The 13,302-nt window shown below is 42.5% G+C and overlaps 1 protein-coding gene across 1 annotated transcript in view; it reads right to left on the reverse strand.

Annotated features, from left to right (window-relative positions):
• The window catches only part of LOC137430000 (scavenger receptor cysteine-rich domain-containing protein DMBT1-like), a 134,862-nt gene that overhangs the window by 99,249 nt on the left and 22,311 nt on the right, over positions 1 to 13,302 (reverse strand). Inside the window, exons 3-7 of the mRNA XM_078781051.1 lie at positions 10,169 to 10,213; positions 7,813 to 8,124; positions 6,069 to 6,113; positions 3,705 to 4,016; positions 1,961 to 2,005 (exon numbers count right to left, since the gene is read on the reverse strand). Of these exons, the coding sequence (XP_078637177.1) occupies positions 1,961 to 2,005; positions 3,705 to 4,016; positions 6,069 to 6,113; positions 7,813 to 8,124; positions 10,169 to 10,213 (759 nt within the window). The remainder of the gene's footprint in view (positions 1 to 1,960; positions 2,006 to 3,704; positions 4,017 to 6,068; positions 6,114 to 7,812; positions 8,125 to 10,168; positions 10,214 to 13,302) is intronic.

Genomic DNA, 13,302 nt, shown 5'->3' on the forward strand with positions numbered 1-13,302 from the left:
TAATCGATCAGGCATAACATAATATATTTTGTGATGTTTAATGTAACTTTAGATCTCGGTAGAAAAGAAAATAAGCATCTGATGTTATCCTTGTGTGGGGTTAGAAAGATGGAGCAGTCCACCCGCATCAAACCCATCCTCCACCATCATGACTGATGTTTCGAGCTGATGCGCATTTCGGTTAAAGACGTTGAAATGACGATGCAACTGGAATTTTAGGGCGACATTACAATTGTGCAAATAACCTTGATGTGATTCGATCACGGTCATTCATGAGAATGCTCCCGTGTAATTACATCAGAAAATCTGCTTTGGACAAACCCTACCATTTACCAAGTGATGGCACGACAGATTGGAGGTATGCGCACTCGCCTCTTAGCTGTATATACCCTGGATTTGAAACTCGACCTATCAGTGGATACAAAGTGTAAACAGTTCAGTCTGGCAGTGGTATGTGCTCCAACAAGTGCGCTCTATCAATCATATATATATATATATATATATATATATATATTTTTTTTTTTTTGTATACAAGATCGAGACTCGTGAAAGCGCTAACATTAATCACACAAAAAGTCAAACCGACACATAAAACACAAAATAAGTGGAGCGGCAGACAAGATGGGGAGAGAGGGGGAAGGACACAAACACAACATTTGAGAGCAGGGACATCGAGAGAAATGTGGGAGGGAGAGGGCTTGGGGGGAGGTGGGAGAGGTATAAAACATATGAACACTGCAAGGACTTTCAGGAAAGAAGTTGGAATTTCAAAAAAGTGTATCTGGGGTGAATTAGCGGGGGTAGAAATGATCAAGGTTTTGGATGGGGGAAGATAAGAGATGGTGGTGAACAGCTGTTTTAAAGACCTGGAGGGAGGGGTGGGATTGAAGGGAGTGGGGGAGTTTGTTACAGAGGCGGGAGAAAATGGGAATGAAAGAGTGAAGGTGAGCAGCGAGCCTATATTTTAGCAGTTTAACCATATGAGGGTTGCTGGCAGATCTTGTGCGACCTGTACGAATATTAGGGGGACAGAGCACAGAGAGAGCTGGGGAGCAAGGCCGGAGAGGAGTCGGTAGAAGACAGAAAGCCCACCAACCTGCCTGCAGTGAGTGAGTGAAAGGCCCTCGGAGGTAGCTTCATCGCAGGAGATTCCAATGATTCTGAAAGCTTTGGTTTCAACAGCGTGAACCCGAGCTAGGTGTGAGGCAGGAGCAACGGCCCAGAGGGGGGAACACTATTCCATTGAGCTGCGGATGAAAGCCTTGTATGTGGTGAGGAGCTCAGGTGTGCCAAGGAAAGACTTCGCACGACGGAGGATGCCCAGTCGGCGACAGGCTTTGGAGGCCAGCTTGGAAATGTGGTTTTCCAAAGAAAGATCATGGCAGATAGTGAGACCGAAAAGCTTGAGTGACAGAACTTATTGGAGAGGATTGTTGAGAAAGTAGATGGGAGGGTTTTCCAGTCGGTATTTTCGGAGAGACATAGTAAGAGTGTGAGATTTGTCAGGATTGAAAGACATGTTCCACTTGTTTGATCAGTCTGTGATTTTGTCCAGGTCTGTAGAGAGTGAGGAGGCTGCAGACTGCCGATCTGAGGGATGAGGAATGGAGCGGCAGATAGTGGAGTCATCATCAAAGAGATGGAGAGGATTTTCCTGAGAGTCGGAGAGATCATTCTTAAAGACCAGAAATAGCGCAGGGCCCAGAACCCTACCTTGGGGAACTCCAGCCAGAACAGTAGGGGAGATAAGAGAAATCCATTCAGGGCCACACGTTGCCTCTGACCAGAGAGGAAGTCCGCAAGCCATGAGTGGAGATTTCCATGGATACCATTGGAGGAGATTTAAGATCTATCTAGTTTAAGACATATTATGACAATTTGAGTGATTCATCGAATAACATATTTCATCAAATAATTATTTTTCCTCACATTAAGGTTTGAATAACAGCAAAAAGATTACCTTCAGGGGTTGAAGTCATTGGTGTTGTTGTGGTAGATACTGCATCTGTTTTATCCGACAAAGAGACAAAAATTACAATCATAAATGGTTTGTTGTACATTTTTTATGGAGTGTTCCCCACATACTTATTCCAATGATTCTCCACAAAGCATACATTTCTCAAACTCATCTGATATTTGGGTTACTTGTGGAGCAAATTCTACAACTTACATAAGATTGCCATTAGCTTGTCCCCCACGCACTGGGCACAGGGTTTCACAGTCACTTCTGTATTTTTGTCTCTGTCTATATGTGCGTCTTTCCAGACCGTAACGTTTTGACCATTTGAGTTTAAATAATCAAAATTTTCAACAAAGCTTTATTATGGCAATATGGAGAATACAAATCAATAATTTGGTCAAAAGGTCAATGGTCAGTGTCACGTAAATTGTCAATTTTCAACAAATTGACATGACATTTTGAGCATTTGCATATTGGGTCACTGAATTGGTTAGAAGCTGATTGTCTTTCAGGAAGAAACGGTCAAAGGTCAAGTTTGCACCTTGGGGCAATGAAGCCTATTGCTTTTGAGGTCAAGAGGTCAATGTCACCTAAAATCATTTGTTTTTATTTATTTGTTTGGCTGTTTTTGCCATGTTCCGCATACAAAATAACAATAAGAAGTCTGAATACAAAGCGGCCGCACACAGGCTTTTCAGCGGATGCTTGCAGTTTCAGATGCTTTCTGGTTGCATTGGTCTTCACTACAACGAGTTTTCCATGGAAAATGAGTTGTTTTTCTAAACAGCAGTTTGCTGATATTTAGTTTCCTATTTCGGAACGTACATTTTCACATGTGTCATAACGACTGTCGCCTCAGGTCAAGTTGAATAAGACAAACGTTTTAAGACAAAAATGGAGGGCCTTTTTCCTCCAAGAGGATACTTTCTTTCATCATTTTTGAAAGCTGTAAAAACAGCAATAATCAAAGGAAAAAAACCTCTTTCACAACAAAGACTTACCGACTGAATATGATGCAGAGTTTTGTCTTCCTTCACAAAGTAGAATCTAAAGCGATGAAACTTTCACTTACGAAGACAGATGAGCTATTCTAATGGATATCTAATTAATAGAGCACTAGACTCTTTCACAGTAATCTTTGGTTTTGAAATTCTTCACTGAGATAAAGATTTTCAGTCAACATCAGAAATCTTCAACTTCAGCAATCAAAAAGGCATTTGAAATGGCATGATCTTTTCCAATAATATTTCTTGTGGTGGGTCTCTATGGTCATCCGAAGTGGCTGTCAATGTGACCTCCCCTCTCCAGGATTTAAAAAAAAAAATTCAACCACTTGATCAGATAACTCTTCATTCTTGCTGTGTAAAACCTCCATATCAGATTTCAGATAGTTGCCTTCACAGAGGAAAATAGCTTCAGCAACTAAAGTGGAATTGCACAAGTGATAAGGTAAGATGTGTACTATGAAGGATGTTGAGGGAATATCAAGGTTACTGATTGAATTCTCATCATTACAGATGTTATTTTTCTTTTCAACAATGACATTGATTTTTCACCTGAGAACACGTTATTCACAGTTACATAAATTGTTATAAATGCAGACAGAAAATTATCTGAGATATATGTATATATATGTATATATATATATATTTTATCTTTTCTGGAAGTTATTGTGATTAAACAATTATTTTTGGCAAAGTAAAAAAAAAGTTTGAAGTTCTTTTCGTTCTGTAAAACCATGTACCTTGGCAAATAGCAGACGCATCTTCACCATGCCCACAATTGTGAGAGTACCAACCCCGTTGTGAACAATCTGAAATGTAATATTCTGAACCAGTACAATGCACATCATCCATCAATATGGAACCAGTTCCTTGTCCAAATGATGCACAACAAGGGGAAGATCTGGCTGATCCACAACCAAGTTGACGACACACCACATGTGCATCTGTTATACTCCAGGAATCATCACAGACAGTGCCCCAGGCTCCCTGGTAGAACACCTCCACACGACCCTCACATCGACCAGTTCCTCCAACCAAACGGACAGAATTTGCTGGAAAATGAAACAAGAAAAATATATTTACATATGCTTACATGTAATTTGCCAGTATGAATGATCACTGTAAGATATTATATCAAAACACAAATCATAATCGATCAGGCATAACATAATATATTTTGTGATGTTTAATGTAACTTTAGATCTCGTTAGAAAAGAAAATAAGCATCTGATGTTATCCTTGTATAGGGTTAGAAAGATGGAGCAGTCCACCCGCATCAAACCCATCCTCCACCATCGTGATTGATGTTTCGAGCTGATGCGCATTTCGGTTAAAGACGTTGAAATGACGATGCAACTGGAATTTTAGGGCGACATTACAATTGTGCAAATAACCTTGATGTGATTCGATCACGGTCATTCATGAGAATGCTCCCGTGTAATTACATCAGAAAATCTGCTTTGGACAAACCCTACCATTTACCAAGTGATGGCACGACAGATTGGAGGTATGCGCACTCGCCTCTTAGCTGTATATACCCTGGATTTGAAACTCGACCTATCAGTGGATACAAAGCGTAAACAGTTCAGTCTGGCAGTGGTATGTGCTGCAACAAGTGCGCTCGATCAATCATATGTATATATATATATATATATATATATTTATTTTTGTATACAAGATCGAGGCTCGTGAAAGAGCTAACATTAATCACACAAAAAGTCAAACCGACACATAAAACACAAAATAAGTGGAGCGGCAGACAAGATGGGGAGAGAGGGGGAAGGACACAAACACAACATTTGAGAGCAGGGACATCGAGAGAAATGTGGGAGGGAGAGGGCTTGGGGGGAGGTGGGAGAGGTATAAAACATATGAACACTGCAAGGACTTTCAGGAAAGAAGTTGGAATTTCAAAAAAGTGTATCTGGGGTGAATTAGCGGGGGTAGAAATGATCAAGGTTTTGGATGGGGGAAGATAAGAGATGGTGGTGAACAGCTGTTTTAATGACCTGGAGGGAGGGGTGGGATTGAAGGGAGTGGGGGAGTTTGTTACAGAGGCGGGAGAAAAGGGGAATGAAAGAGTGAAGGTGAGCAGAGAGCCTATATTTTAGCAGTTTAACCATATGAGGGTTGCTGGCAGATCTTGTGCGACCTGTACGAATATTAGGGGGACAGAGCACAGAGAGAGCTGGGGAGCAAGGCCGGAGAGGAGTCGGTAGAAGACAGAAAGCCCACCAACCTGCCTGCAGTGAGTGAGTGAAAGGCCCTCGGAGGTAGCTTCATCGCAGGAGATTCCAATGATTCTGAAAGCTTTGGTTTCAACAGCGTGAACCCGAGCTAGGTGTGAGGCAGGAGCAACGGCCCAGAGGGGGGAACACTATTCCATTGAGCTGCGGATGAAAGCCTTGTATGTGGTGAGGAGCTCAGGTGTGCCAAGGAAAGACTTCGCACGACGGAAGATGCCCAGTCGGCGACAGACTTTGGAGGCCAGCTTGGAAATGTGGTTTTCCAAAGAAAGATCATGGCAGATAGTGAGACCGAAAAGCTTGAGTGACAGAACTTATTGGAGAGGATTGTTGAGAAAGTAGATGGGAGGGTTTTCGAGTCGGTATTTTCGGAGAGACATAGTAAGAGTGTGAGATTTGTCAAGATTGAAAGACATGTTCCACTTGTTTGATCAGTCTGTGATTTTGTCCAGGTCTGTAGAGAGTGAGGAGGCTGCAGACTGCCGATCTGAGGGATGAGGAATGGAGCGGCAGATAGTGGAGTCATCAGCAAAGAGATGGAGAGGATTTTCCTGAGAGTCGGAGAGATCATTCTTAAAGACCAGAAATAGCGCAGGGCCCAGAACCCTACCTTGGGGAACTCCAGCCAGAACAGGAAGGGGAGATAAGAGAAATCCATTCAGGGCCACACGTTGCCTGCGACCAGAGAGGAAGTCCGCAAGCCATGAGTGGAGATTTCCATGGATACCATAGGAGGAGATTTAAGATCTATCTAGTTTAAGACATATTATGACAATTTGAGTGATTCATCGAATAACATATTTCATCAAATAATTATTTTTCCTCACATTAAGGTTTGAATAACAACAAAAAGATTACCTTCAGGGATTGAAGTCATTGGTGTTGTTGTGGTAGATACTGCATCTGTTTTATCCGACAAAGAGACAAAAATTACAATTATAAATGGTTTGTTGTACATTTTTTATGGAGTGTTCCCCACATACTTATTCCAATGATTCTACTCAAAGCATACATTTCTCAAACTCGTCTGATATTTGGGTTACTTGTGGAGCAAATTCTACAACTTACATAAGATTGCCATTAGCTTGTCCCCCACGCACTGGGCACAGGGTTTCACAGTCACTTCTGTATTTCTGTCTCTGTCTGTATGTGCGTCTTTCCAGACCGTAACGTTTTTACCATTTGAGTTTAAATAATCAAAATTTTCAACAAAGCTTTATTATGGCAATATGGAGAATACAAATCAATAATTTGGTCAAAAGGTCAACGGTCAGTGTCACATAAATTGTCAATTTTCAACAAATTGACATGACATTTTGAGCATTTGCATATTGGGTCACTGAATTGGTTAGAAGCTGATTGTCTTTCAGGAAGAAACGGTCAAAGGTCAAGTTTGCACCTTGGGGCAATGAAGCCTATTGCTTTTGAGGTCAAGAGGTCAATGTCACCTAAAATCATTTGTTTTTATTTATTTGTTTGGCTGTTTTTGCCATGTTCCGCATACAAAATAACAATAAGAAGTCTGAATACAAAGCGGACGCACACAGGCTTTTCAGCGGATGCTTGCAGTTTCAGATGCTTTCTGGTTGCATTGGTCTTCACTACAACGAGTTTTCCATGGAAAATGAGTTGTTTTTCTAAACAGCAGTTTGCTGATATTTAGTTTCCTATTTCGGAACGTACATTTTCACATGTGTCATAACGACTGTCGCCTCAGGTCAAGTTGAATAAGACAAACGTTTTAAGACAAAAATGGAGGGCCTTTTTCCTCCAAGAGGATACTTTCTTTCATCATTTTTGAAAGCTGTAAAAACAGCAATAATCAAAGGAAAAAAACCTCTTTCACAACAAAGACCCACCGACTGAATATGATGCAGAGTTTTGTCTTCCTTCACAAAGTAGAATCTAAAGCGATGAAACTTTCACTTACGAAGACAGATGAGCTATTCTAATGGATATCTAATTAATAGAGCACTAGACTCTTTCACAGTAATCTTTGGTTTTGAAATTCTTCACTGAGATAAAGATTTTCAGTCAACATCAGAAATCTTCAACTTCAGCAATCAAAAAGGCATTTGAAATGGCATGATCTTTTCCAATAATATTTCTTGTGGTGGGTCTCTATGGTCATCCGAAGCGGCTGTCAATGTGACCTCCACTCTCCAGGATTTAAAAAAAAAAATTCAACCACTTGATCAGATAACTCTTCATTCTTGCTGTGTAAAACCTCCATATCAGATTTCAGATAGTTGCCTTCACAGAGGAAAATAGCTTCAGCAACTAAAGTGGAATTGTACAAGTGATAAGATAAGATGTGTACTATGAAGGATGTTGAGGGAATATCAAGGTTACTGATTGAATTCTCATCATTACAGATGTTATTTTTCTTTTCAACAATGATATTGATTTTTCACCTGAGAACACGTTATTCACAGTTACATAAATTGTTATAAATGCAGACAGAAAATTATCTGAGATATATGTATATATATGTATATATATATATATTTTATCTTTTCTGGAAGTTATTGTGATTAAACAATTATTTTTGGCAAAGTAAAAAAAAAGTTTGAAATTCTTTTCGTTCTGTAAAACCATGTACCTTGGCAAATAGCAGACGCATCTTCACCATGCCCACAATTGTGAGAGTACCAACCCCGTTGTGAACAATCTGAAATGTAATATTCTGAACCAGTACAATGCACATCATCCATCAATATGGAACCAGTTCCTTGTCCAAATGATGCACAACATGGGGAAGATCTGGCTGATCCACAACCAAGTTGACGACACACCACATGTGCATCTGTTATACTCCAGGAATCATCACAGACAGTGCCCCAGGCTCCCTGGTAGAACACCTCCACACGACCCTCACATCGACCAGTTCCTCCAACCAAACGGACAGAATTTGCTGGAAAATGAAACAAGAAAAATATATTTACATATGCTTACATGTAATTTGCCAGTATGAATGATCACTGTAAGGTATTATATCAAAACACAAATCATAATCGATCAGGCATAACATAATATATTTTGTGATGTTTAATGTAACTTTAGATCTCGGTAGAAAAGAAAATAAGCATCTGATGTTATCCTTGTGTGGGGTTAGAAAGATGGAGCAGTCCACCCACATCAAACCCATCCTCCACCATCGTGACTGATGTTTCGAGCTGATGCGCATTTCGGTTAAAGACGTTGAAATGACGATGCAACTGGAATTTTAGGGCGACATTACAATTGTGCAAATAACCTTGATGTGATTCGATCACGGTCATTCATGAGAATGCTCCCGTGTAATTACATCAGAAAATCTGCTTTGGACAAACCCTACCATTTACCAAGTGATGGCACGACAGATTGGAGGTATGCGCACTCGCCTCTTAGCTGTATATACCCTGGATTTGAAACTCGACCTATCAGTGGATACAAAGCGTAAACAGTTCAGTCTGGCAGTGGTATGTGCTCCAACAAGTGCGCTCTATCAATCATATATATATATATATATTTTTTTTTTTTTGTATACAAGATCGAGACTCGTGAAAGCGCTAACATTAATCACACAAAAAGTCAAACCAACACCTAAAACACAAAATAAGGGGAGCGGCAGACAAGATGGGGAGAGAGGGGGAAGGACACAAACACAACATTTGAGAGCAGGGACATCGAGAGAAATGTGGGAGGGAGAGGGCTTGGGGGGAGGTGGGAGAGGTATAAAACATATGAACACTGCAAGGACTTTCAGGAAAGAAGTTGGAATTTCAAAAAAAGTGTATCTGGGGTGAATTAGCGGGGGTAGAAATGATCAAGGTTTTGGATGGGGGAAGATAAGAGATGGTGGTGAACAGCTGTTTTAAAGACCTGGAGGGAGGGGTGGGATTAAAGGGAGTGGGGGAGTTTGTTACAGAGGCGGAAGAAAAGGGGAATGAAAGAGTGAAGGTGAGCAGAGAGCCTATATTTTAGCAGTTTAACCATATGAGGGTTGCTGGCAGATCTTGTGCGACCTGTACGAATATTAGGGGGACATAGCACAGAGAGAGCTGGGGAGCAAGGCCGGAGAGGAGTCGGTAGAAGACAGAAAGCCCACCAACCTGCCTGCAGTGAGTGAGTGAAAGGCCCTCGGAGTTAGCTTCATCGCAGGATATTCCAATGATTCTGAAAGCTTTGGTTTCAACAGCGTGAACCCGAGCTAGGTGTGAGGCAGGAGCAACGGCCCAGAGGGGGGGAACAGTATTCCATTGAGCTGCGGATGAAAGCCTTGTATATGGTGAGGAGCTCAGGTGTGCCAAGGAAAGACTTCGCACGACGGAGGATGCCCAGTCGGCGACAGGCTTTGGAGGCCAGCTTGGAAATGTGGTTTTCCCAAGAAAGATCATGGCAGATAGTGAGACCCAAAAGTTTGAGCGACAGAACTTATTGGAGAGGATTGTTGAGAAAGAAGATGGGAGGGTTTTCCAGTCGGTCTTTTCGGAGAGACATAGTAAAAGTGTGAGATTTGTCAGGATTGAAAGACATGTTCCACTTGTTTGAGCAGTCTGTGATTTTGTCCAGGTCTGTAGAGAGTGAGGAGGCTGCAGACTGCCGATCTGAGGGATGAGGAATGGAGTGGCAGATAGTGGAGTCATCAGCAAAGAGATGGAGAGGATTTTCCAGAGTCGGAGAGATCATTCATAAAGACCAGAAATAGCACAGGGCCCAGAACACTACCTTGGGGAACTCCAGCCAGAACAGGAAGGGGAGATGAGAGAAATCCATTCAGGGCCACACGTTGCCTGCGACCAGAGAGGAAGTCCGCAAGCCATGAGTGGAGATTTCCATGGATACCATAGGAGGAGATTTAAGATCTATCTAGTTTAAGACATATTATGACAATTTGAGTGATTCATCGAATAACATATTTCATCAAATAATTATTTTTCCTCACATTAAGGTTTGAATAACAACAAAAAGATTACCTTCAGGGATTGAAGTCATTGGTGTTGTTGTGGTAGATACTGCATCTGTTTTATCCGACAAAGAGACAAAAATTACAATTATAAATGGTTTGTTGTACATTTTTTATGGAGTGTTCCCCACATACTTATTCCAATGATTCTACTCAAAGCATACATTTCTCAAACACGTCTGATATTTGGGTTACTTGTGGAGCAAATTCTACAACTTACATAAGATTGCCATTAGCTTGTCCCCCACGCACTGGGCACAGGGTTTCACAGTCACTTCTGTATTTTTGTCTCTGTCTGTATGTGCGTCTTTCCAGACCGTAACGTTTTTACCATTTGAGTTTAAATAATCAAAATTTTCAACAAAGCTTTATTATGGCTGTGGTGAAAATGTAAGTTGTTAGTTGTAAGTTGTTAGTTGTAACAACAACAACAACATGCATTTTAAAGGCCATTTTCCCTGCTAGAGCGGGGGTTAGCCTTGCGGTCCCCATGACAATCTTCTCCATTTTGCCCTATTTTCTGCATCTCTACTTGTTAACCCCCTTACCCGCATTTCTTCTTCCACCATCTTTAGCCAAGTCTTTCTCGGTCTTCCCCGTCTTCTACTTCCTTCTACATTCATTTCCATCACTCTTCTCAACCAGTCACTTTCATCCTTCCTCAACACATGACCAAACCATCTCAACCTGTTCCTCTTCACAGCATCAATCACAGGCTCTATTCCCATCATCTTTCGCAATTCATCATTTGTCTTCCTCTCTCTCAACGATACTCCGCACATCCGTCGAACCATTCGCATTTCCACCCTTTCCAACCTTCGTTGCTGCTCTACGTTCATTACCCATGTCTCGCTCCCATAAATCATAACACTTCTCACACATGCAGCATACACCTTTCCCTTCAGCTTCAACGACACTCCCCTCATCATCAGCACGCCACTCAATTCCCGAAACTTCTTCCATGCACATCTCACTCGAGCAACCGTTGCCGAGTCTGATCCACCTTCTCCATTCAGCATGTCTCCGAGGTAGCAAAATGTTTTCACACCTTCCAGCTTCACGCCGTCTCCAAGATCCAACTCAACATTTCCTCCATCTGCAGCTCCCTCTGTGCACACCTTACATTTGAATGTAGCTGCCACACTGGTTAATGACCCTCTCAGACCACTACATTTTTGATGAACCCACTCAGTGCACATTGTACACTGAATGGAGTTCACTCCGACACCCTTCCTACACACAGCACAGGGCCACTTCCCAGTTCTTTCCACCTCACCACATGCTTTACCACTTGCCATCACCTTCGTCTTTCCGATATTCACCTTCAGACCTTTTGTCTCCATACATTCCTTCCACGTGTTCATCTTTTCCTTCAGTCCATCCATACTTTCCGCAATCAACACCAGATCATCTGCATACAACAACTCCCACGGTAAACCCTCCTTTACGTTCTGAGCCAGCACCTCCATCACAGCTACAAATAGTAGTGGACTTAGTACCGACCCCTGATGCACTCCCACCTTCACCTCAAACTCACCACTGTTCCCGTCCTTCGTCCTTACAGCTGTGCGTGCTCTTTTGTACATTGCCATCACTACTCTGATCAACCATTCCTCCACTCCTAACTTCCTCAATGCCCATGTCAATACTTTGCGTGGAACCCGATCGAATGCTTTCTCCAGATCAACAAACCCAAGAAACAACTTCTTCCTCTTCTCCATGTACTTCTCCTGCAACTGCCTCACAATGAAAAGCACGTCTGTCGTTCCTCTTCCTGGCATAAATCCAAACTGCATTTCGTCGATCTTCACTTTCTTCCTTATCCTCCTCTCCAACACCCTTTCCAATACCTTCATTCCATGCTCCAATAACTTTATCGCTCGGTACGAGCCACACTCCAGAGGGTCACCTTTCCCCTTGTATAGAGGGACGAGGGTACTCAGTTCCCAATCCACTGGAATGCGGCCTTCTTTCACCACCAGATTACAGATCTCTGTCATTCTCTTCACACCCCAACTTCCTGCTGCCTTCAACATATCTCCCACAACTCCCGTCGGCCCTCCCGCTTTTCTACCCTTCATTGCTTTTATCGCTTCCTCAACTTCCTTCTCAGTTATCTTCTCTGCCGGTCCTAAAACTGGGTTACTCTCTATGTTGCCATCCCATTCATTCTCTGTATTCAACAGCATTTCCATATATCTTTTCCATCTTTCTTTAATTCCATCTGGGTCGACAACGATTTGTCCCACTTCATCCTTCAAGCAGCTCACCCCCATCACATCACACCTCTCTTTCGCTATCTGCTTTGCAATCCTGAATACTGCTTTCTGACCCTCTTCCGAATCCAAGCGTTCTCCAAACATTTTCCTACACGCCTCCTGCGCCTTTGCTACCTCTTTCTTTGCAGCCTTCCTGGCTGCCTTATAACTTTCATACTCTGCTGTTTCTGCTCCCGTACCCTTCGCCTTCTGCCACTCCTTGAACTTCTTCCTCTTCTCGTCAATCCTCTTTCCAACTTCATCATCCCACCACCATGTTTCCGAGTGCCTCGGTGGTCCTTTTGTCCATCCACATACCTCACCAATGGCTCCCAACAGACAAGCTTTTATTGACATCCAACCACTTTCAAGCTCAACCACATCATCCTCGACCCTACTCAGCCTCTCTTTTAATGCCTCCCTTACTGTCACCTCTTTCAACCTCCACACCTTCATTCTCGGTTGGTACTTCACCCGCCGAGCTCTCCTCACACCTTTCACCCTTACGTCGCAGACAACCAAGTGGTGCTGTGAAACAGCCTCCTCCCCCGGGATCACCTTTGTGTCTCGGAGGTGCCCCCTATCTCGCCTACGCACCATCAGGTAGTCAACGGTTGTCGTCGACCCACCTGACGTGTATGTAACAAGCTTATTATCCTCTTTCTGGAACTGAGTATTACAAATCAACAAATCAGCTCCATCAGCAAACTCCAAAATCCTTTCACCTTCTCCATTTCTCACACCATATCCGTAACCCCCATGAACTCCGTCAAAACCATCCATACTCCTTCCCACATGTCCATTTAGGTCTCCTCCTACCACAACAACTTCCTCATCTTTCACGTTTTCCATCAGCTTCTCTATCGCACACCAGAACTTGTCCTTC

This window comes from Myxine glutinosa, chromosome 6 (assembly GCF_964187855.1).
Source record: "Myxine glutinosa chromosome 6, kmMyxGlut1.1, whole genome shotgun sequence".
NCBI lineage: Eukaryota > Metazoa > Chordata > Myxini > Myxiniformes > Myxinidae > Myxine > Myxine glutinosa.